The sequence below is a fragment of the Juglans microcarpa x Juglans regia genome, chromosome 5D, assembly GCF_004785595.1.
Source record: "Juglans microcarpa x Juglans regia isolate MS1-56 chromosome 5D, Jm3101_v1.0, whole genome shotgun sequence".
Lineage (NCBI taxonomy): Eukaryota > Viridiplantae > Streptophyta > Magnoliopsida > Fagales > Juglandaceae > Juglans > Juglans microcarpa x Juglans regia.
Genome location: NC_054602.1, coordinates 5,328,303 through 5,351,520, shown reverse-complemented (window position 1 = coordinate 5,351,520; position 23,218 = coordinate 5,328,303). Strand labels below are relative to the sequence as shown.

The following is a 23,218-nucleotide window of genomic DNA, read 5'->3' as shown; positions in this document are numbered from 1 at the left end:
GTTGTGCAACTCGGCAGTGCAACTATGTGTAATTTGGTGATACTTAAACTCAATCTTGATGTGGAGTTTAAGAAGAGAGGCAGTAAATTATCAGACAATCAGTTTAGGTAAAAAAAAAAAAAGTTATCAGACAATGCATTTCAAATATGTTTATTGGTTAGTCCTAAGGTGAGGGTTTAATAGGGAAATTCAGGCGTGACCTCACAATGGTCAAGAGAATGTTATCCCTAAACATCAAACTCAACATCTATTGGCTATCAGAACGTATGAAAATATTCACTGCCTTTGCTGCTAATTATACAGCAATCTAGTAGTGCTTTTCTTCAAGCATTAAATTCCTAATTCAAATTAAACGGTAACCTGCTACACACTAATATATTTTTGTTTCAAAATTATGTATGCCCTTTAATTGGGATTAACATTTCTCTTGAAATAATGAAAAATAAATAACAATTCTACTCATCATTCTCACACCACTCAATACACTTTTTTTTTTTAATTTTCTCTTACCAATTGTGTGGTATATATATGATAAATAGAAAAAATCAATTAGTTTAAGAAGAATAAAATAAAAATAAAAATAAATATAGTGTATGGTATGTGGAGATGATGATTAGCAAACCTAAAAAATAAAAGGTAAAGACAAGGCAGGTAAACGAAATTACATGCCAAAACTTGATGAAAAATACTAAATGTCACGTTAAAACAGTCATCACATTTCAGAAACTTTCTACTCATTGCAGCATTGCTTAGTAGCTTACATACAACAGTAAGGCTAAAACAGGAAAAGTTTCATAAAATTATGACCAACGAAGAACTGGCCAGCAATAAACACGCGAGGCCCTCAAACTGTTGAACAAATTTTTTTCCTCTACCACCGTATAGCCTCTATTGCTTACAGTGCTCATCCTTTCAAGAATCGATAATTTTACCTTGATATGAATAGATGATTTTTTTGGGGCATTATTTTTTGACAAAACTCAAACGTTTTCGGTTGATACTGTTCAAGTGGATTAATATTGTTCCAGCATTTTCTTCTTCTTCAGTCCAAGCAATGGATTCCTTCTCCAATATTTTCATAACCTATCCAAAATGAAACCGGATAGTTACCGGATCGAACCAGGGACCGTGAAGGAAAATCAAAGGTGCTTAAAAATTCAAATAATGAATAAAAAAGAAAGGCAAAAGAAAGAAAAGATGCTTCACAAGTAGGGAAATTCTAACCCTGGATAGTTCAATCAACATTTTCAAATGTGAATTAATGCTCCATTCTACAAAAAATCATTCAGGTGTGATTCCTGAACTGCCTTTTGAATTTCACAGAATTAGAACTTTCTTTCCACATATTATTACCTTAGCCCTATAAAGTTGTTAATTGGAGAAGCATTATCCAACTAAGATGAAAAAAATCAGCCATTCTTACCAGTCGTCTACGAGATCCTTTTGTGGCATCTTCATCCTTTGTCTCTAAAATGACCTTAAGGGACTTGAATGCTGAAGGGAACGACAATGAAATGCCAGTTATTTCAATTACTGTAAACAATTTGATAGAAAATTACAAATGAGAGAATACCGACTTACATGGGATGCCTGAAAATGATGAAAGATGGCATTTCAGAAGGCGTACTGCATCCTTGGCACCACGGTCATGCAAGTCAAGCGTCATTTCATCTTGTGCCTCATCATTTCTGATAATGAACAAACAGAGGTAAATTACAATTATATGGATCGTTTGTGTAACCCTCCATCCAACCAAACAGATGATATGACAAAATGCACACACAATGTAAAGAAAAGGGAAATCACCTAGATTCAAAAATTTTTCTATTGGATTCTTCATCTGCTTCACAAGCCTTCTCATGAAAAAAATGTCCCTGCAATTTCCGTAGCATTTGTTATAACATTTTTAAAATTGGCCAAGTAAGGGCATTCGACCATGTGGCATTCCTTTTAGAACTCCTATTTTTTAGTCCAGATACATTATAGATATCTGAAAAATCTCCATGTAACTGAAAATAAGAGCCACAATCACAATTAAGTTTGGATTCAGAACTCACCTCAACTCATCTCATCTCATCATTAGAACTTTTTCAAATTCCCACACAAAATATAATAAACAATTCAACTTTTTCAAATCCTAAAACAATAATAATATTCTAACAATATTTTATTCAACTCATCTAAAACCATCTCAACTCATATCTGAATCCAAATAGGGCTAATTTGCAACAGTGTTTAGTCAAAAGATATTAAATGAAGTAGAACAAATAGAACACTAGTGCTTCTAGTCTCATCAAACCACTGTTACTCTAGTCAAGATGGCATTCTTACCTGATCTAGAAGTTTTCCTGCTTTAACACGATCACCCTCAGAAAATGCATCAAGAGCCTGAGAAGCAAATGGTGTCCTTACTTTGTAATGTTCAAAGATAAAATAGATGGCATAAAAAAGGAAATTATTAAGTGGTGACCTACAGCTTTATAGTATTCCTTCATGGTGCCCCGATACTCCTTCACAGCTTTACGAAGAACTTGGTAGCTATCCTCATCATCTATATCTGCAATTGAGAGACAAACTCTAGTAAACAAAGGAAAATATGACTCGAAAAAACCATGTGACAGGAATAGACCTGTTTTTGTAGCAGTGAATGAAACTGCGAGGGCAATACATCACTTCTCCTAACAAAATGATGCCTCATGTTTCCCAAACATTTAACAACATATCAACTGTTCCACAGACCATTCTCTTTTGCCATGTGTAGACTTGGGGTACCCAAAGTTTTGAAAATTACCTTTCCACCCTTCCCATTTAAAAAAAAAAAAATCAGAAAATTTCTTTATGCCCCCCCTCCCCCTCCAAAAATTCCCTCCCCCTCCTTGACCCACTAAAAAGTTCTCCTTGGCCATCCTTCCAAAATTTTATATGACTCCTGTAACCCACAAAAAATTAGAGTGTGTTTCTAAATATTTTAAACCTCTCTACAAACTCGATTCAGGACAATGAAGAAATCAAGTTCCTAGAAAATAGAGTACATACCATCATTATCTTTCCGCAAGTATGTCAGAGTCTTCTTGTGTTCTAGGTCATCTATTATAGGTCCATCCACCACTTGCTCAAGTGCTGCATATCTCTTCACAGCCTTTGTTGTTCTTCTAGGAAACTCATCATGTCTCCCAGGAGCATTAAATAAAGCAACCAAAACTTCCTTCTGGAGACCATTTCTCTCTTCAACTTTTCCAGGTGGTTCTACTTCATTTATAGATGAAGCTCCATTTCCATTGCTGGATTAATGCAAATAAAGATTAAGCAAGACCTAGAAGAAAAAGTATAAATAGCTAATTTTCCCCTGGAGCATGGGGTTGAGGGGAGTTAAATAGCAATAGAACTCCCACCTCGTGCGTTTTAAAATAGAAGTTACAATAGTAAAAACAGAATGGTATATCAATAGCTATTGAGGGATGTAAAGGAAACAATCAAACCTTCTGGGATGATTTACATATTGCAGCTTTCCTTGATGTGAAGGTACTTCAGCTTTTTGACCCTTGTTTGCAAACTGTAAGATGAACTCAAAAAAGCAAGAAAAAACATAATGTATGATAAACCACAATAACTTGCTCGTCTTTTTTATCAGTAAATTACTAGTCTTAATAGCAAACGTGTGTGCATGTGTGCGCGTGTGTGCGCGTTACATGAACGCAAATATTTGAATTTAAGCAAGATCGTTAGTTAACATAAAGCAATGTAGCTTATTTCATAAAGAAACAATAAGGAACTATGTTTTTCAGGACAAACCATCCAGTCCTTGCAGAGGGCATGCAAAACATTCACCATCTGTAACACGATGACACTAGGGTGTATACAGGGACCAACCAGAACCAGCAGCTTGTATATCAAACCAAAGATTATTGGTTGTCTTCAGTCAAAGTGGCTTGGTTCACCCAGAATGAACCAAACAATAGCTATAAATATATAATTTTAAATATATTGTATTCTTTTAGTTTTTTTTACGTGCACTAGATTTTTTTAGTTATTTACTTTTATCCTTTAAATATTAGAGCCCGATGGTCACCAAGGGTTATAATTTTTCTAGTATGATTCACTCTCCACCAGTTCTACGTCACAATCCCAAAGCCCAACTATTGTCATTGTAGCTGCCATTCTATTCACCGCTTCACCCTCTCTCACCACTTACGTCCACTCTCTCAAAGCTACTCTCTCTCAGCCCACACCTATTCAGTCATTCCCTCTTTCATTTCTGTTTGTTACTTAGTTTGATTGTTGTTTTGATGTAAGATTGAATCTGTTTTTAATCTAGTCTCTAATTTCCCTGAGTTTATTTATTTTATTTTTTAATATTCATGTTTCTCCTTTTTCATTTTAAAATTCATCTCTTCGTTATGTTTCTCCCACGCAACAGCCAACTAGACCTACTCTCTTTGTGTGGTTCAGTTGGGTCCACTCTTCGAGAAACCAGGAGGCAGGGTCATCAGTTTGGTGCCCCTCAGTTCACACCCTAGACAATGCTGAAAAACTTATAAAAAAAAAAGAGCCTCTCTTCTCAAAGATTCATGTTCAAAATATGGCTTACTCTCTTTACAATAACCTAAAACATTGCAAATGAACAGATGCCTCCAAAATTTGGGACTTTTGACTGATCCTCAAACAACAAAGGAGATAAACAGCCTCTGCAGCATAACCCAATCGACATCTCATCTAGCCAAATTATAACTCTATATATTCCAACCAAGGTTATATATAGCTACTTGATGACAAGCCAAAGGTTTTACGGAAGATATTGCATTCAATGAAAACTTTCAGTTCACATTGAAAAGTCCCATTCACATGCACAATCCTATTAGACAAAGATATAATTGTTATCATCTATTTTCTTCTTGTATATTCTCTATTCACATGGATAACTCCATTAGACATGAATATAAAAGTCATCATCTCTTCCCATGTTGTCATCAATAGTATAGAGAGGAACTGACCATTTACAATAAAATAATCAATGCAATGAGCAAATATAAAAAATTTCCAGCCTGTGAAAAGTAAATATTCACAATAAATTCCTTTCGCTTTAATCAAAATAAAATGCTAAATATTTAATCAAGCTGAAAATAATGTTCCTCTGGCAAAATACTGAAAATGCAAAACCAATTTGATTTCAGACCATCTCATTTACGTGATGTCATATCAACTCCAATAAATACTTCATGCCTTTGACTCGCATAAGCTTAGTTACGTGGCAAAAAAAAAGGATCGCCAGTTTCTTAAAACTTATAGTAACTAATTATAGCATTACATCAGTTTCTAACTGAAGAAGGAAGCATATATAATCTAAACGGCCACTGCTTTCTAAAATTACTGGTAATATACTAACCTTTTCAGTAGATTCAATAACAAGATTGTTCCTTGTGCCTAAATTTGCTGCTGATAGTTCAAGTAATTTCTCCATGCACTGAACAGTTGGAGAGAAAAAGGAATTTGTAATTAGAGATGCTTTTTTTTTTATTATTTTTTATTATTTTTGATTTTTATCTTACATGTATCATAAGAATGTCGTGGATGAGAAAATGACATAGACAGCACTAAGGAAACTACATTTTATCACTTGCAGAATCGATTTACCATCTAGATTTACTACAACAGTTAAATTGGATGTCTGTCAAGGGCATATAACTTATCTCTTTTATTTCAGAGAGACTTTATTAGAGCACCATTTCCATTTCTTGGAGTGATAGCTCTTCGAATAGGGATACTTGTCCCATTATTTACCTTTCAGTATTCACCTTAAGCCCTCACTTCATTTTCATTAAACTACTAGTCTCTATATCTTATTCATGCTTGAGATTCCATAAAGGCCACCTATTGCCTACGGGCACCGTCTGTTTAGTTTGCTAAGGATGTTATAATAAATTTTTCACGGAAATGCTGACGCTTTGTGGCCCGTACTTCACAGTATTCAGACCCTTGGATAATTGGGTTAACCATGAAGTGCTAGGATCTTCTCAGTTTAAATAGACTTATTCAGTAAAGTATCATAAACCGCCAACAATATTTCCTCTATTAACTTTTCATTGAAGAAATCAGCAGCACTTAATGTCAACAAACTGTATGAACATCTCCAAAAGCATAACAGAGTTCACTCTAGTAACTTATTATTGAAATTTATCACAAAATAAAGGATTTTTTTAAAGTGAAAACAACATAAACAGTATATTATGCATACCTTTGGCATATCAGGTCCACAATAATCTGCATATTGAATAAGAAGCCTGGTTAGTGGCCACAGACATAGTCTAAACAATTCTGTCAAATTAACATCAATAAAATTAGATGTAACAAATGGTTTACCAATAACTTCTCGGATCACATTCCTATCCACCTTGAACCCATCCCCAAGCATTTTGAAAAGAAAATCTTCCATGTCCCAATGCATTGGATCATCTACTGGAGAACCTAACTTAGCTTCAACTTCAGGAAGTTCAGACATCGGCATCACCGGTGAGTCCGGTTTGGATGGTTTGCTCATCCTATAAGACCCTTTTGATGATGATGTGGACCTGATATAGTCCTTACCAAGAATGCTTGAAACAGTACCTCCAGAAACTGGACAACTTTTTTGCTTTGGAGCTCTAGGATTTCCATTTTCTTGACCCAACTTCTCAGAAAAGTTACCACAGGATGACTCTGAAGATTCTTCCCCCTTTACTTCAAAATTAGATGCATTGGCAGTAGATGTAGAGCCACTTCCCTGCATGTCATACAGAATCTCAGCAGCCAAATCTGCATTTCGGCCAGCCTTGCAATAAGCAGAAGCTATTTCATCAAGAGAACATGTAGAACTAAATGCGTCGAGCAAACCCTTCAGTGCCTTCTCCTCATCGTCATATTGTGGCACATTCAAGCCAGATGCTTCCATTCCAGTGAAGCTTCACAGCACAAAAGAGGTTCAGAAAGAGTTTAATCAACATTACAAAATTCAAATCCGGAAGGCAACTATATTCATTACTTGAGGACTAGTGAACTTGCACCAGAACATAAACCACAGTTGAGAGGTTTGAAAAAGTATCTCTCACTAGAAAATTAACAAAAAGAAAAGGGTGCATCAATAACTTGATGCGCAGCTAACTACCAAAAATCAACAGACAAAAGATGTTGATCCGTCATCTCAATTTGATATACAACTAGAATTTTCATCTTCCATGGGTGAGGTAAACAAACAATTAGTACCGTGCAATGCATACATGCTTTCAAAGTAAAAAAAGAGCCTAAAATAATAAAACGAAAGAATCTAATCAAGGGAAGGACGACGTCAATGTTAGAGGCACAAGTGTGCGGTGTCTCCAACAAGGACTTCTCAATGGTCTTCAACCAACTTTGGCACGGAACATTTAAAAAAAAATAATAATAATAAGTGCAAATCATCAAAAAGAAAATATTAGAGTCGATAAGCATAACAAAATGCATCAATATTACGCAAAAGAATGACAAAGTAATCATTCAGAGTTTTTTCTTAAAAAGATAAAATGAAAGTTATCAAAATACAAACTATCACTCTTCGCGGCTCGGTTGTTGCGTTTATTTCAATTCAATAATTAAGCATCGAACCACTTAACCATAGCAGCAAACAGTCAAATAATTCTGCAGAACCATTAAACGCAAAGACTAAAGAGCCAGAGAGAGAGAGATATCAATATATTTCCGCATATAAACAAATGGATAATTAAAGAAATCAAACAAACAGAAACCAAATTAATTAAAAAGCCAAACCACCTCAGTGAATCGGCACCACACAATCAGAACAAGAATGCAGCGAGAGCAAGACCGGTATTAAGATCAATGCAAGGGTGATTCAATCAACCTATCAATTTTCACTAGTATCCCAATCGAATCAAATTCCGACGCAAGAACAAACACGACCGCGTTTGGTAACACAAAAAATGCATTCCGCTCGGAGGTTCCTCGTGAATTTTAAAACTCATTGCTCTTACTAGTAGCAATTAGAAACGTCATCAGTTTCTCAATCTTTGAGCATTATAAGAAGATAAATCGAAATTCAAGCTCACAGACAGAACTCAGTCCAAAGAGTGGAGAGTTTGAGGCACTTACAGTGAGAGACGAAATGAGGGTCTTCGACGAAATGTGTGAGACCGAGTTTGCGATATTTAAGGACGAAAAAAAAAAGCAATGACTGAAAATAAAAAACTAAAAGTAAAAATAATACGACAATACAGTAAAATAAAATAAAGCGGGAGGGAGATGCTTTTGGCGCCTCTGAGCACTGTCTGAGCCGCATGGCCAGATCTTGATGCCTTCCTCTACCTCGTAGCCAATATCGGTCTCTTCCACGCGACTTCTTCATTAAGTTTGCCAATGCTATTTTCGTTATTAATGACAATTCCAAGGTTATAAGTCCAATAGGATACTGCTTTAGGAAGTTTCATTCCATGTCCGATCTCTTCTGGCTTCATCCAACGGTTGAAACTTGAAAGTACGGATGGATTTGTGTGATCTTTGCCTATCGAATATAATTAGCACTATTGAATATAATTTTGACTCGCGTAACAGTGATATGCAACCCTCACGCAATTTTTTAAAAAAATTGAGTAAATACGAAATTTATATTAAAAAATAAATTTAATTTTTAAAAAATAATTTTTAATTTTTTTAAAATAATTATCCGACAATTACGTATTTTAACTGTACGTAACATTGTTCTAATTCTAAATAAGCAGAATAAATTTAACGTTCTAAAATCTCTAGGCCACAGATCATTTATATAAATAATATACTCGAATTGAGGTGGTAGTGAACGGTCAAGCCTCATAACAAGATTATGAATCATCGAAAGCACGTGACAACTGACTAGTTATTGTGGAATCTGTTCATTTTTTAAACAGACGACGTCTTGGTCTACATCGTGTACTCCATATTGGGCTTTGGCCCAGCAAGCTAGGGTTTGGACAAACCCCGTTAAGTTTTATCTTGTTGTGGGATTTGATTTGCTATCATTTGGGTCTCCGGTCATAAAGTAAATAGAGAAAGTTTACTTTACCTACCAACTTGCACCTCCATTTGTTTTAGATTGATCATGAAGAATATTAAGTCATTATCATCATCAGATAATTAAAAACTTATTTACAAGAGGATATGAGGGTTCGACCCCAATAAAAGAATTAATTGTAGAAGATTATCACGATGATCAGGAAAACACAAAACAAGTGAGTAGCGAAGTGTTCGGCCTGATCAGACCACGCTTACTCTAAACAGAATTGCTCCTCATGAGAGGGAAGCATGCATAAAGGGTTCGATCCCTTGTGCATTTACTAATTTAACAAATTGAGATGACGGGCGTTTGTTCACACAAGCACCATGCATGTGTACCTGATTCTCGTAACAAAATAAATGCATGCGATTTCGACCTTCCACAATCAACTCCAGCCTTTGCGCCACTTTCCTCCAAACCAAACCATCCATGCATGTAGCTAGGTACGTAGTCGACATATAAATATGTAGTAGACCCCAAGAGGGGAGTGAAGCATTGAATATATTATATAGCCCAACAACATGGCAGTAGCAAAATGTGCTTACGTAGCCTACTTATTTTTTCTTAGCTTGGGATTTTGTGGTGCTTATAGATTCCCCCCTCCCAAGCCTGATCAAGAAGCTGATCATAAACAAGAAGGCCATGGCATCCAAGGAGGAATGTGGTCATGGGGAAAAGGCGGCGGTGATGGCGGCGCCGTTGGAGGAGTTGGCAGCGCTAGTGTCAATTCAGGTCCTGGATTTGGCGTTGCTGGTGGGAATATTGCTGGTTCCGTCGTTGATCTTGGTACCGTTCAGGGTTCTGGGGTTGGTGTAGGAGGTTCTGGAGGTGGTTTCGGTTCTGGCCAAGGGAGTGGAGGCGGTTCCTGCACTGGGAACGACTGTGGTGGAGGAGGTTCTGTAGGTGGTTCTGGTTATGGCTGGGGCAGTGGTTCTGGTTCTGGTGGCGGCTCCGGCTCCGGCTCCGGCCAAGGGAGTGGAGGTGGTTCCGGCACTGGGAGCGGCTGTGGTGGACGAGGTTCTGGAGGTGGTTCCGGTTCTGGCGGGGGCAGTGGTTCTGGTTCTGGTGGCTGCTCCGGCTCCTGCTCCGGCTCTGGCCAAGGAAGTGGAGGTGGTTATGGCGGTGGCCCAGTCGGTTGGATCCCATCGTTCGAAATTCCTGGTTTTACTATCGGTGGTATTGGATGGGGTGGTCTCCAGTGCACACCGGTTAATTGTCCCGGTGATGGATGCGGTTCAATGAGATTGTACTTCGATTATGGCAACCACAAGGACGGCAAGGAAGGCGACGGCCATCATGATCATGATCAGGACCATAATGGCGTAAAGAGGTCCACAGATGAAAGCCATGGCGAGGATATTGTAGAGCACAAGTTCGATCATCGTGACCAAAAGCACATGAGAGATGCCATGGCCCCAAAGTCAGGCTAGGTGGACCTGGGGCAAGTCCGCTGATCAGCTGCAGGGCGGACGTACTTCAATAAAACATGTGCTGTATATATATATATACACACACACCTTAATAAAACTTTCAGACCGATCTGTTCTAATGGCACCCAATATTTGATATTGTGTCTGGAATATATTGCCAGTCAGAATACCATGATTAAGAAGCGTATAATCAAGGATCAGAAGTATACCTATAGATGTGAAAAAAATATATGAGAAACTACTAATAAAGGATATCAGCTTCATTTTTACGCATTATTTATAGAAACAGGCCATTTTAACACACAAACTAACATTGCTGAAACTTGCGTTTCTAGAAAACAACATACAGAGAGGCTTTTACGATTTTGAAGTGTCACTACGCGAAATGATAATTCGTTTGAAATGGTCCTCCATTTCTTCATCAAGCACGAACCCACTAACACATGATTTCCAGAGTATTCAGTGATTATTACACCGAAGCTTGATAATGTTCACCACGCACCAGCTTGCATGATCTTAAGATCTTTGCTCGCTCTCAGCGACAGCGGCATCTGCCCAATTCGCTGCACTTCCTGTGCGTGGAATGCTAGGTAGCCGTGTGTAAAGGTCCACCTGAAAGATAACTCCACAGATGTGTCCATTGTCGTCTTCACGAACAATTGCTTTAACCCTGTGAAGTGGATGATCAAAGCTCAAAAGCCCACTTCCATTCATGAAAATGCATCCTGCATGTCATAGCATTACGAAAGCCAATTTTTGATCAGCATATAAAGCTCGCTTGTTGTGCAGCCAAGATGGAGAAGGGGGGAAAAGTGAGCTGAACTAACCAGGAGGAAAAGGTGCACAAGATTTTCCACAGGCTTCTCTTATAAGGTTGGGATCATTAGAGCAAACCAAGGACCCATCACTGCCCATTCCCCATTCAAGTTCTACGCGTCCTTCACGGTCCTAACAATGGTAGCAATAATTGTTCGGAAGGAAAAAAAAAATGGTAGAAATATTTTTCCTTTCACGAGCTAGCATTTTTTTTATCGCAAAGTTTGATTTTGTATGAGAAAAAAAATTCCAAAATCAATGGAGCAAGTGAATTCCAGAAACCAACGTATAAAAGCAGGCTAGCTTGAGCTCACCCTGGCTAAAAGAAGTCTTCCAGATGTAGCATCGAAGATAATGAATGCGAATTTTCCTTCGAGATCTTTAATGATTTGATCAGGTGGATAGGGTGCTCGATCTCTCAGAACCTTATAGGCTTCAACTACAATCATGGCTTCTGTAGCTTGTCTTGAAAGGCCATAGTGTCGTCTAAGTTCAGGAGTATTCATTAGAATCCCATTGAAAATGCAGAAGATATCGTCTTTTACTACGTTAGACCTATCATCATGCAAATGAGGGACAGTTTAGCGCACCATGCACGCACTTCATTTCATAATTTCATATATGCTTTCTTTTAGGTTATAAATTAATTTCAGGGCTTTTTAGTAGCTCTAGCAAAAGTTCAATCTTGACTTCAGCACACGGAATTCACTTAAAAGCAAGAAAATCACTCAATATCGCTTTCAGCTAATAGCTAGGAATCGTACAAGAAGTTGGCTTTACATGTTGCCCCTGTACTTACTTGTCTATATGAACGGTGGAACTTCTACTTCTAAATATATGGAGTAGTACCATATTATATATATTATATGTAAAGTTAGCATATATATTGAACAAGATTGAGAAATTTTTGTGATTTACTGGCCAATTGTGAAGGACATAGAAACGTTTAGGGTCTTTATAAAGCACAGAATTTCATAAGATTTCAGGATTTAAGGGCTTTGTGATGTATTTAAGAGGGGGGGGGGGGGGGGGGGGGGGGGGGGCAATTTGTAGACATGTTGGAACTTCAAAAAAAAAAAAAGATTTGAAGGCGACTTCACTTGGTTTTTGGTGCAATTCGAACGTATCAGACATGGGGAAACCACACAAAACTATAGCAGTAGAAATAAGATCATTTAACAAGTAACTAATACCTGGGCTGTAGTGGACTTTCATTTTCATGTGACATGGCCATAAAATTCCCATTTGGAAGGTTGTACATGACCATAGACTCCGGCCACAATGACCGGACAATCTCTGCTATTTCCTGCCTAGATTTCATATTTTCTAACGTCCCCATCGAAGGAAGCTTCAGCTCCTCCGGTGGTTTTCCTATTGCTTTCTCAAACACAGCCAACATTTCCAGGCAATACTTCCAAGAATTCCCAGCTTGCTGAATTTGGTGCACCGAATGTCGTTGAGCTTTCCGGATGCTTATGCTTGCAAGAGTGCTGTGTTGGGAGGTATGCATGCATGTGGCAGCTACAAGGGTCGTTCGGGTGATACGTGTAATGTGCATGGTTGGCTTGGCATGCAGGCTTGCATAACGCCAATTAGAGTTTTTTGGTTTATGCTTCAGGTGTCGGTTTAAGACAAATTCATCGAAGATAACAAAGACGAACTCAAATAACGCTTCTCGAGAAAGAAAAAAAAAAAAAAAAGAAGAAAAAAAAGAGCAAAATAATTGAAGTATATATTTATCGAAATCAGCAATAATTTTTACCGAATTCAGTCATTATATAATGATTATTATTTTTTAATGCGAGACCAAACACTTGTTTTTTGGATGCGACAATTTTGTTTTGTTCATGCAAAAGTTGCTACATCTTTGTCTTCACGATCTTAATATTCTTCTCTCACTGATCTCATATTAGAAGTGACTTCATTTCACTAAAAATTTAGGTACAGTCCGACGAGACTCCCTTGTTTGTAATAAAATTTTCTGGTTGATGAAGACTCCCTTGTTTGGACCGCCAATGGCATTGCCCCCCACCCAACAGTAACTGGTCCACCCTCGATCGACTGAAACTAGGCTAGGTAATGGACAAAAGTTGAAGGGATTGTCAGAAAATCCATAATTGGAGAAAGATGATAACTTCACATACAATTGAGATTTAGAATCAGTTACATACAAGAGCAACTAGTAAAAAGATGAAAACTTCACATACCATTGAGATTTAGAATCAGTTACATACAAGAGCAACTAGTAAATTAAGTTTTTCATCTTGCAAGGATGGGAACACCACACGCAGCAGGAGCATGCTCCTCCTTTTTGTAGACAAGGTTCCCTCTTACAAAAGTTGCCAGCGTTCTTCCAGATAGTTTTGATCCCATGTAGGCAGAGATACTCTATATGGATGAAGTTCACAGCAGTAAGTACTGTATTAGAAGATAATCTGAGTATGCATAATAGAATTGATAGTAGACAAATAACATAGACATACAGGATGCTTAAGGTATACAGTATAGCCATCATCGAGGTCAAACTCCACTTCTGGTTCCCATATGGCAATATCTGCATGGTTTCCCACAGCAATTGCACCCTAGATGATAGAATCAAAATTCACACACTATGATTGGGCAAGAAATTGTTAGGAAATATTACAAAATTGTCTAATCTGCATGTACTGGACTGATTCCAGCAAGCCACTGTTTTGAGCTTGTTAATAATGTCACTTCAAGAAACGTTAAGATAGTATATAAAGGTCAAATTGATGACTTCTCCAAGGTCGCTCTTTTTTTATCATTTATGTGCATGTTAATGGCTACAAACAAAGCAAAATGCTTATTTATTCCTAAATGTTTAAATCACAATGATGAATATGAAAGAATTAGTAATATCACCTTTAGTTCTAGTCCGGCAAATTTGGCGGGCCGCTCACTCCACCATAGAGCCAACTGTTCCAAAGTTACCCCATATTTCTGCCCATATGACCACGTCACAGGAAGAATGAACTGCAGATACTCACAAAAGGATGGCAGTTACTTCTTAGAACCAAGGACCGAAAGACTGTCAAACTAATTGAACCAAGAAATTGGAGCATACTTTCCTTATTACACTACTCTGCATATTCGAAATCACGAGTTTAATGTATATTTCTATGTCCCTTAAAAGTACATCATTTCAATATTCCCCCATGGAGCATGCCTAATTATGGGCAACAAATTGTCCAATGGCCATAATATAATCCTCAACCTCTGGCATCAAATGGGATTAGAAATGACAACTTCGCCTTTCAGTTGGATGATAGAGTATCTAAAGGACAATGTATAGATTTGGCTATCATAATGCTTAAACATATTATGATACACCTAGGCCTCTACATATATATCCAAGCAGTTAGTTCTCATGTCTCCGTTATTTTGTTATTCTTCTTAATTTCCTCCAAGATAAAGACAAATATTATGCATACCAATAAAAAATATATATATATATCTACCATATAGACAAGCTTCCTCAGCTGTCTATGTGTGGTAACTTTTCCCTGTTAAAACTTAAAACCATGCAAGCACACAGAACAGGACAATGAGGTCCCATGCTCACTAACGTGAAACCTCCCTCATCCAAAGATGTAGCTAGGTACAGTGCTCAATCAATTGCATGAAAAGCTTGCTGCAACTTCTAAGATGAGTCCCTCAAAGTAGCATCCTATATAAACAATTGCAAGCTATGGTATTCTTCAGTCAAGTCCCATGGTATCCATAGATTTTGACAAGTTATCTATCTATACTAAATGTAAACACACCAACCTGCAAAGACGATATGCCACCCCAGGCCTTCAAAAAGTTGCCATCATCAAGCAACTTGAGTTCTGGCAGTGTCGGAGAATGATCAGAACTTAACACATCAATATGTCCTTCCTGAAAATACATTAAAACCATGTAGAATCATATGTGGTGTATAGTAAAAATATGGAATTTAAGTCATATGGAATGGAAAATACCAACAAAGCTTCCCATAGTTTTTCTTTATTGGCTGAATCACGAATGGGTGGAGAACACTTAAAACGAGTATCTCCGTCCCGAATCTCTTCTGCTGAGAAAGCCAAATAATGGGGGCATGTCTCCACAGTTATGCTGTCACCACCACCTTTTGCTTCCTGTAACAAAATGTAGAAATGAGACTAACATTCTCAGTCAAAAGAAAAAAGCATTTACAAGTATTGCTTTCCATGAGAGAAGTAAAGTTTGAAAGGATTAACAGAGGCAAATGGCTCTAAGAAAATTCATGTAGCCATTCTCAGTTGGCTGAAATTGAAGATCCACTGAAGGAAGTTGATATGAGGAAGAGAACAACAGTAAAAAAGGCTTCAAACTAAAAGACGAACAGATAATTCTGATTATTGATCTTGTCATGGGTGCAAGTCTATGCCAAAGTAGATGTGTATAAAGGTCAATAAGAATTTGGCATCTTCAGTAATATTTATGCCCCACTGGAGCTACGTGTATGATACCTTAATAAGATCTAAGGAAGAACTTGAATCAGACAAGTGAACGATGTGAAGATGAGCTCCTTCTGCGGGGCCACCATTCCTTGTGTCCTTTGTGACAGTTACAAGCTCCTTAATAGCTGCCTCCTCCCTGATTTGGAATAATGAACGATATCACAAATAATGTAAAATGACATTGATAGAGATCGCTCCAACTAAAGATGATTACCCTGAAATGCTAAAGGTACCTCCTTTTGATAATTACTGGAGAGAAAAATAATGACTACTTTTCTCAGTTTCAAGGGGCCTGAAAATTCAGAAAGTAGTTACTGGTGCCAAAAAAAGGTGGTCAAAACTAGGGATCCTATGTGTTTATGGCTTTTATTTGTGAAATATTGTGGCTAATACATCAGGTATTGGAATGTTTTAACATTACTCATGGAACGAAAACAAAATGAGTTGATTCGTGATTCGTATGCCAGGTTGAAGCAGAATGCATACGCACTATGTCCCGGTGCAAGCCAGAATGGATGATTGACAGAACCAATATGTATAACCACCAGAAATAAATTAATTTCATAAAAACTTTTGTCTGGAGGATAAGAACATAGCAAGCAATAACTCAATAGATTGATTACTTGTTCACAAAGTCACATGCAATATCTTACCATGAAGGTGGCCTAGTCTTAAGATAAGTTGAGTACAAACGAGGATCATCACTACCCTCTTTAATACCCAAGTGGCTTTCAGAATCTTGTTGAAGCTCAGCATGTACAAGTAATGGTCTTCTGTATTTTGCCAGTACAGACAGTCCCTCCTGAGGAATGAAGAATTGTAAATCTGATGCAAGTATGCTAAAATAGTGAGTATACATGCAAGCTTATATTATAGCCGTAAAGGCAACCTACACAATTATTCCTGTATCATGACCGAATATTGTATAATTGGATAAAAAGAACAGTTGGACTATTGTATGAACATTTGGATTGAGTATCAGGAAACAAACCTTAATATGACTGATGTTTGTCATGGGAAAATCGTTGATCCCTGAAGGACACATGAAGGACTACAAAGAAACACAGAGAACTTTATCAGATGATCTCTAATAGAATACTTATCAGAAACAGAAAATCTTGAGTCAAGATGATCTAAATAATACATGCATACTTTATGTTGTTGTATTTTCATCGCATAATAAGCCTTCTTCATGCGTATTTTATCAATAGAAATTCAAAGATGACGATGAATAAAAAACCCACATGATGTGATATTTACAAAATGTTCCAGTTTTACCCTGTAGAACCAGTTTTAGCAAGTTGGCTAAGTAGAATATGGCAAAAATCAATTCATGTTGTTATCATGCCAAAGCAGGTAGTTGATACTATTATAAGTTCAAGAGCAACACAGAACCACACCTGAAACTTAGGTTCCACAAATTGACGGTAGATCTTATGTTGCAGTCCTTAGTTGCTAGAGAGCTTTATTTCATCTACCTTAGAAAGATTAGGTTACTAAATAAACTGATAGAGAAAGGGGGGAAGTGATACAATCATACTTTATGCATGAATCCCTCAAAAGCCTGCTAAATTAGCTTACACTCTGAAAGTAATTATATGTGAGGATGCTAAATTTAACATTGGAAAATCAAGAGTCAGAAGAAATGAGGATTTGGAGGTTCTGTTGTTCAAATAGGGAAATATTATCACCAGTGTAAACTTTGTTCCATCCACGTTTTCAAATGTAAGCAGGATGTGTAGTGCCGTGAAAGCAACAAATACATCTCTAGCAATTACACTTATGTGTGAAGTGGTGGAATAACACAAGCACCATGATCCTAGCAATTACACATATGCATCTCTAGCAATTACAAAAAAGACACTGGCGGAATAACACAAGCACCATGATCGAAATTGAGATATCCAAAAGTGACAGCGTGGTTGTGGTGGAAAAATGGCTTCCAATTAGTAAAATAGAATGCAATTCTCCCCCTAGTTCTTGATCTAAGAAAAGTTACCCAATCCTACGCATGCTTTGAAATAAAGAGGAAAAAACTGAGCATAATGGTTCACACGTTTTTGTGTGGCTGAGAACAACTGATATATTTTAGGATGATAAACGGTTTTAGAGTTTGCGAGTTGTTAATACTGCAAGTGCTACCGAATTGATAAACTAACAGTAACCCTGTTCTATGCAGGCTATGTAAGAATGATCGGTGACAACCAACAGCACTTCTGAAATAGATTACCTTCAAACCAAGAGCACCTGCATTTAGGAGACCCTCAAGAGCACTTGAGTTGAATGCATTTTCAGGAACTAAACCTCCCCAGAAACCTGTTGGTCGCATAGTTTAGAAACAATAGTCCTTGAATTTTCATTAGGCTAATTTATAGATTCAACAGCATACCAACATCAACATAAATCCTCTCCTCTGCTGCTTCAATCTGTTAAGCAGAAGCATAAATGGCAGAATTAGATAGCAGTAAACTGAACTGATCTGCAATTATAACCTCATATAAATTCGCAGCTTCATTTCTAAATAAAAAGAGATGGATGGGATATGACAGCAGAAGAAACTCACACAAATGAACATGAAAAAAATAAAAGTTAAAAGAAATAGTTGGCTTTGTGATGTGTAGGAATGTAATTGAGACAAAATTTCTGGCTCATCATTTGGTACCTTGAGTTTCAAAGTCTCTTGAGACACGGTTGAAGGAAAGTTATTCAGAGGCATGTCAACCAATGTTGTTATACCGCCTGTGGAAAACACAGTGATGATGCAAAATAAGAACAGAGGAGATCAATATTGAAGGGTCAAAAGTTCTGGTATCGCATAGAAATCATGTTAAAAATTCATAACCAACAGAAGGACCTTCGGAACACAGGTACAAATGAGGGAGATTGCCATACCTGCAGCGGCTGCTTTAGTCCCCGATGGAAATCCTTCCCAATCATCTCTTCCAGGATCATCAAGATGTGCATGCCTTCCATGAACAAAACCAAAGAAGTTCACATTAAAAAAATAATAATAATATCTTATTTATATTTTTGCAAGCAAGTTATCTTATTGATACAATCAAATTGACTAACCTCTTATGCACTGCAAATTACAGCCCAACTAAAGAATTACATGATAAACAACTTCCAACAATATAGCATAGGGTTTAATGCAATCATCGGTGCCCTGGTCATGGGGTTTCATATCATTGCGTAATGAGTAGGATGAGTTTGCTACAAGAGATATGTACATCAAATAATAAATACATTTGAAAGGGCTCGGCTAAGGTTACATCTGAAACACAATTTCTGTACAGGATTCTCAGATGTTTGAACTTTGATTCAGAGCAATCCAGTTCGACGTGGCCTTATCATTGGCTCTATAATCAACACTAATCAAAGGAGAACATTTGAATGGACTCTGTTTTGCTTTTTGACATAATCAAAGTTGAAGTACCTTACACTCTGAGCCAAAATGTAAATGAAAATACAGTGCAAAAATGTCACGTATAATTCGACAAAGAACTTTGCAAATTAATGTCTTTGGCCAGACACAACCCAAAATACGGCACCAAATCTATGCAACCATTTATTATGCTTTCAAGGTGAAGAAATATACAAGAAGGAAGAGAGAGCATTCACGGCTTACACGTCAATCAGGCCAGGCATGACAACAGCCTCTCCATAATCAACTACATGTCCCTCCTTGGAATTCCACTGCCTATCCTCTTCTTTAACAATGGATACAATCTTCCCTTCCTTTATTTCAACTGCCATTTACAGATTTCATCAAGAAAACTGCATTAACTAAGTGGTTAAATGATAAGCCTAAAAAAAATATTGGTTTAACAAAAGTTCAGTAATGCTATTTCATGAATCATAATCTTTTAACCAACATCCTTCTTTGTTCCTTCCTTCAATGGGAATCAAATGATTGAAAAACTATTTGTTAATTTTTTTTTATTTATACATCAATCATATGGTTAAAAGTACGATGAATATCAATTTTTCCTAGATTAATACCAATTAAACAGACCTGCACCAGAAATGACCCCTTGTGGTGTCACAATACGCTTGCTGGCTATCCAATACCGCTGGTAAGGAAGAAGGCTGCAATCCTTGTGAGGCAACTGCCACATGGAATGTCAAACTCCATCAGCATAAGATTCACTCGAAATATGAAGATACTAAAATTTCCATAAGCCAAAGACCATTCCAAAAAATTACTACTGTCTCAGGTTTTACTCAATATGACCAGAAACCTTGGAAGAGTAGTTCTGGACGTAGAACAGGAACAAAAAAGATGCGCCCAGCGTCAGCAGAGGTAACATCCTCCATAGTAGCATATACTCCATTTTCTCTGCTACCACACGAGCGCACACAGTCGCAAACGCTCACCCAGTTCAAGGAGACAAAACGAGCCAATTGAAGGAGGAACTCCTCGAGGTTCACGAACTTGTAAAAGTTGACTACTTGTGTTACCCGCCGGGGAAAAAATCCATGTCACAGCACTCCCTCGGCTCCTCACAGCCGGTTGATGATATCAGAACCCATTTGATTTTTTGACGTGATGGGGATACGACTAGATACTCAGATTTAGCAGTGCAATAATCTTCTTGAATTCAGGGAACTACCAGACCCTACTTACATGTGTTGAGCCAGAGATTTTTGTATTCTCTGATTCTGTGTCTAATTGGATGCTTTAATTTGGAAAATAAGACCCAACATTGAATTCTGCCGGCCAGCGGTGACCACTCTCATTCATCAACTAAAGGATATTTTTTTTTATGAATACAAGATAAATTTTATTTTTAATTATTTTATTCTATTCTATTCTTATAAATCTCTACAATATATTAGTTATTTTTTTATTATATAATAATAAAATAATATAAAATATATTTAATTTTAGTTATTTATATTAAATCTTTTATCTATTTATTCATTATATAATAATAAACAATTAATAATTTCAAAATTATTTAATTTTTTTAATTATTAATTTATTTTATTTTATCATATTTTACTATTCTACTTATTATATATTAATTAATAATCATATTCTTATTAAATTAATATATCACTAATTCAAATTAATATACCAATTGTAATAAAATATATGATAAAAAGAAAGGGAGAGAAAAATAATTAATAAAATATATATTTTGTATATGTACAGTAGCTTCTAAATTTGAAAAAATTTTTGAAAGTTACTGAGCTAAATTCTAAATATTTGAAATTTAATAAATTCATTGTGAACATATTTTACTCTCTAATAGTTAAGTATTCAATAGATTTAACTTTTAACTAATCTATTAAAGATGCTCTTAGGCCAAGTGCTATATTTTTTTTAATATCTTTAAATATTTTTAATAGATAAAAAAATACATAATACATTAATAATCATTTTCTTAATTATTAAATTAAAAAATTAAAAAAATAAATATATAAACAGTCAAAATGAGAAAGAAAAATCATGAACATACTATCATTTTACTTCTTTAAATTTTATGATAAATAAATGGAAATTATTTATTCATTAAGGGTGTCTTTCGATATCTAAAATTGTATTTCTAAAACTCATTTTATCAATTTTTATTTAAATTTATAATTTATAATTTTTATCATATTAATAACTGATATATAAAAAAAGTAAATATTCATAATGTTTTCTTAAATACATATAATATTTTTCATAATAAATACTCAATAAAAATTGTATTTTATAGTTAAAGTAATATTACATTGAGTTGTGAAGCGTGTAAGTATTATATAATCGTTTTAAAAAATATTATAGATTTATTATTAAAAAATTAATTTTTTTATATAAATTTCATATTTATTATATTTTTTAAAAGAATTATTTGATAATTACACAGTCTACTACTTAATATGATTTCTATTCTATCTTATACTTGTCAACTCCTAACTTTTCCATAAACGACCAAAATTTACATCGCAATTTGAAATTTCACAGTGCCACGTTGGTTTGTGGGACCGCTCTAGTGGAGCATAGCTGTATATTTTGTTTGTTTCCAGATTGAATAATGAATATTTTGGACAATAATGGTGGAGAGATTCTTTCCGATGAGTCAGGGACCATTCACACAAGAAAAATTATAATTTTCATTCTTTAAGCCACACATTAATATATAATTTATTATTTTTATTAGTTTATTTAAATATACATATTTATATTTATATATTTATTTAAATAGAATAATAAAAATAATAAATCATATATAATGTAATAATGATATTTGGTTGCGCAAATCTTCAAAGGTTTTTGTCTCATAAACACAATAAAAACAACTGCTCTGACCTCTCTCCATGCATAGGAATAGGAAGTCGTGCAGATTATTCTATTTATACTTGGGATTGAGTATCGGGCAGGTTTGGAGTTAGATGAGAATTTTATTTTTTTATTTTTTATTTAAAATATTATATTTTAATATTATTATTATTTAAAAATTTAAAAAATATGAATTGAGATTTAGAAAAATTAAATTATTTATTATATTATGTATGAATATTTAAAAAATATGAATTGAGATTTAAAAAAGTTAAATTATTTATTATATTATATATGAATATTTAAAAAACGTGTAATGACGAGATGATAAGAGAATTTTATATGTCATCCCATTTCAAAGAGTCCAAACTTTAGTCAAAGTAAAATCTTGGGTATTTTGCTCGAGCAATTGTCAGTCAAGGTGTCCAGCAAACTTTTTACTTGATGTCTCGCTCGAGCCATGTATTAAGTGAACTGTATGTTTAAAGTTTGTTCAAGCGGCTAGTCGAATGAATGTTGTGAACTCTCTGTCCAAACTTCACTCGAGCGGCTAGTCCAACGAATTCTATATTTAAGATTCGCTCGAACGGCTAATCGAGCAAAAACTTTTTATCGAACATTCGCTTGAATCACTGACGAGCGAACATGGAACTGATGCCACGTCTTGTCTTTTCTTCAGTTTTCTTCGGCAATTCATCATGCCACTTCCCCCAAGAGAATTACAACTCTTTCCATTTCCCTCTTTCCCAGCCTTCCAGTCTTTACACACTGGCATGTGACGTATAATCAAATGTATTTGTACGCTCGGCAAGTTAGTTAGAAGTAGTTATTTCTTATGCCAGTTGCCATAACAAACTGAAAATCTGTTTAACACTATTTTGCAGTCTGGTAAAGTTTGTTCTTCGATACAATTTTCTTCCATAGCTTATTTGCATCAATTTTCATACTCTGTTTCTTAACCACATATAGAAAGAGGGGAGAGTGAGAAAAAATGATTCTGCAATAGTGGGCGTCGCCTTGCAGAAACAAGTGCACGAATAAGTACGCAAAGCTGATGCAGATTCCATGTAAGACTCTTTTCTCAGTTCTGTCTCTGTGTTTTCTTTCCGAACATCGATCCTGTACATTTTGCAAACCTAGTCGGCTAATGTGTATTGTACCTGGC

At 35.9% G+C, this 23,218-nt stretch overlaps 4 protein-coding genes across 12 annotated transcripts; 1 reads left to right on the top strand and 3 right to left on the bottom strand.

Moving 5' to 3' along the window:
- Positions 1 to 652: 652 nt before the first annotated feature.
- On the bottom strand, positions 653 to 8,318 carry LOC121266333 (putative nuclear RNA export factor SDE5). 3 transcript variants are annotated; one of them, XM_041170134.1, is made up of 12 exons: positions 8,116 to 8,318; positions 6,358 to 6,935; positions 6,233 to 6,258; positions 5,384 to 5,461; positions 3,480 to 3,565; positions 3,037 to 3,281; positions 2,475 to 2,557; positions 2,332 to 2,388; positions 1,807 to 1,874; positions 1,582 to 1,688; positions 1,424 to 1,494; positions 653 to 1,083 (listed from the first exon to the last, which is right to left on the bottom strand). In XM_041170134.1, exons 2-12 carry the CDS (start codon positions 6,923 to 6,925, stop codon positions 964 to 966), a joined length of 1,509 nt encoding a protein of 502 aa, XP_041026068.1. In that variant the 5' UTR covers positions 6,926 to 6,935; positions 8,116 to 8,318; the 3' UTR covers positions 653 to 963. The 3 variants fall into 3 exon arrangements, with proteins under 3 accessions (XP_041026068.1, XP_041026070.1, XP_041026069.1); XM_041170136.1 differs by having other exon boundaries at positions 3,480 to 3,553; positions 8,116 to 8,316; XM_041170135.1 differs by lacking the exon at positions 8,116 to 8,318 and adding an exon at positions 7,868 to 8,089.
- Positions 8,319 to 9,525: 1,207 nt separating this feature from the next.
- On the top strand, positions 9,526 to 10,602 carry LOC121266332 (glycine-rich cell wall structural protein 2-like). 2 transcript variants are annotated; one of them, XM_041170132.1, is made up of 2 exons: positions 9,544 to 10,033; positions 10,163 to 10,602. In XM_041170132.1, exons 1-2 carry the CDS (start codon positions 9,574 to 9,576, stop codon positions 10,480 to 10,482), a joined length of 780 nt encoding a protein of 259 aa, XP_041026066.1. In that variant the 5' UTR covers positions 9,544 to 9,573; the 3' UTR covers positions 10,483 to 10,602. The 2 variants fall into 2 exon arrangements, with proteins under 2 accessions (XP_041026065.1, XP_041026066.1); XM_041170131.1 differs by having other exon boundaries at positions 9,526 to 10,602.
- Positions 10,603 to 10,721: 119 nt separating this feature from the next.
- Positions 10,722 to 12,768, bottom strand: LOC121266331 (stem-specific protein TSJT1-like). Its single transcript, XM_041170130.1, has 4 exons — positions 12,492 to 12,768; positions 11,613 to 11,853; positions 11,310 to 11,430; positions 10,722 to 11,207 (listed from the first exon to the last, which is right to left on the bottom strand). Exons 1-4 carry the CDS (start codon positions 12,695 to 12,697, stop codon positions 10,999 to 11,001), a joined length of 777 nt encoding a protein of 258 aa, XP_041026064.1. The 5' UTR covers positions 12,698 to 12,768; the 3' UTR covers positions 10,722 to 10,998.
- Positions 12,769 to 13,053: 285 nt separating this feature from the next.
- LOC121266329 (allantoinase) lies at positions 13,054 to 20,385 on the bottom strand. 6 transcript variants are annotated; one of them, XM_041170127.1, is made up of 16 exons: positions 20,024 to 20,385; positions 19,798 to 19,894; positions 19,411 to 19,531; positions 18,675 to 18,748; positions 18,445 to 18,521; positions 18,172 to 18,208; positions 18,013 to 18,098; positions 16,774 to 16,833; positions 16,436 to 16,584; positions 15,792 to 15,918; positions 15,282 to 15,437; positions 15,088 to 15,198; positions 14,182 to 14,292; positions 13,782 to 13,880; positions 13,478 to 13,686; positions 13,054 to 13,432 (listed from the first exon to the last, which is right to left on the bottom strand). In XM_041170127.1, the coding sequence occupies exons 1-15, from the start codon at positions 20,114 to 20,116 to the stop codon at positions 13,558 to 13,560; spliced, it is 1,527 nt and encodes a 508-aa protein (XP_041026061.1). In that variant the 5' UTR covers positions 20,117 to 20,385; the 3' UTR covers positions 13,054 to 13,432; positions 13,478 to 13,557. The 6 variants fall into 6 exon arrangements, with proteins under 6 accessions (XP_041026061.1, XP_041026058.1, XP_041026059.1 ...); XM_041170124.1 differs by having other exon boundaries at positions 13,054 to 13,370; positions 13,506 to 13,686; XM_041170125.1 differs by having other exon boundaries at positions 13,054 to 13,365; positions 13,506 to 13,686.
- Positions 20,386 to 23,218: the final 2,833 nt, after the last annotated feature.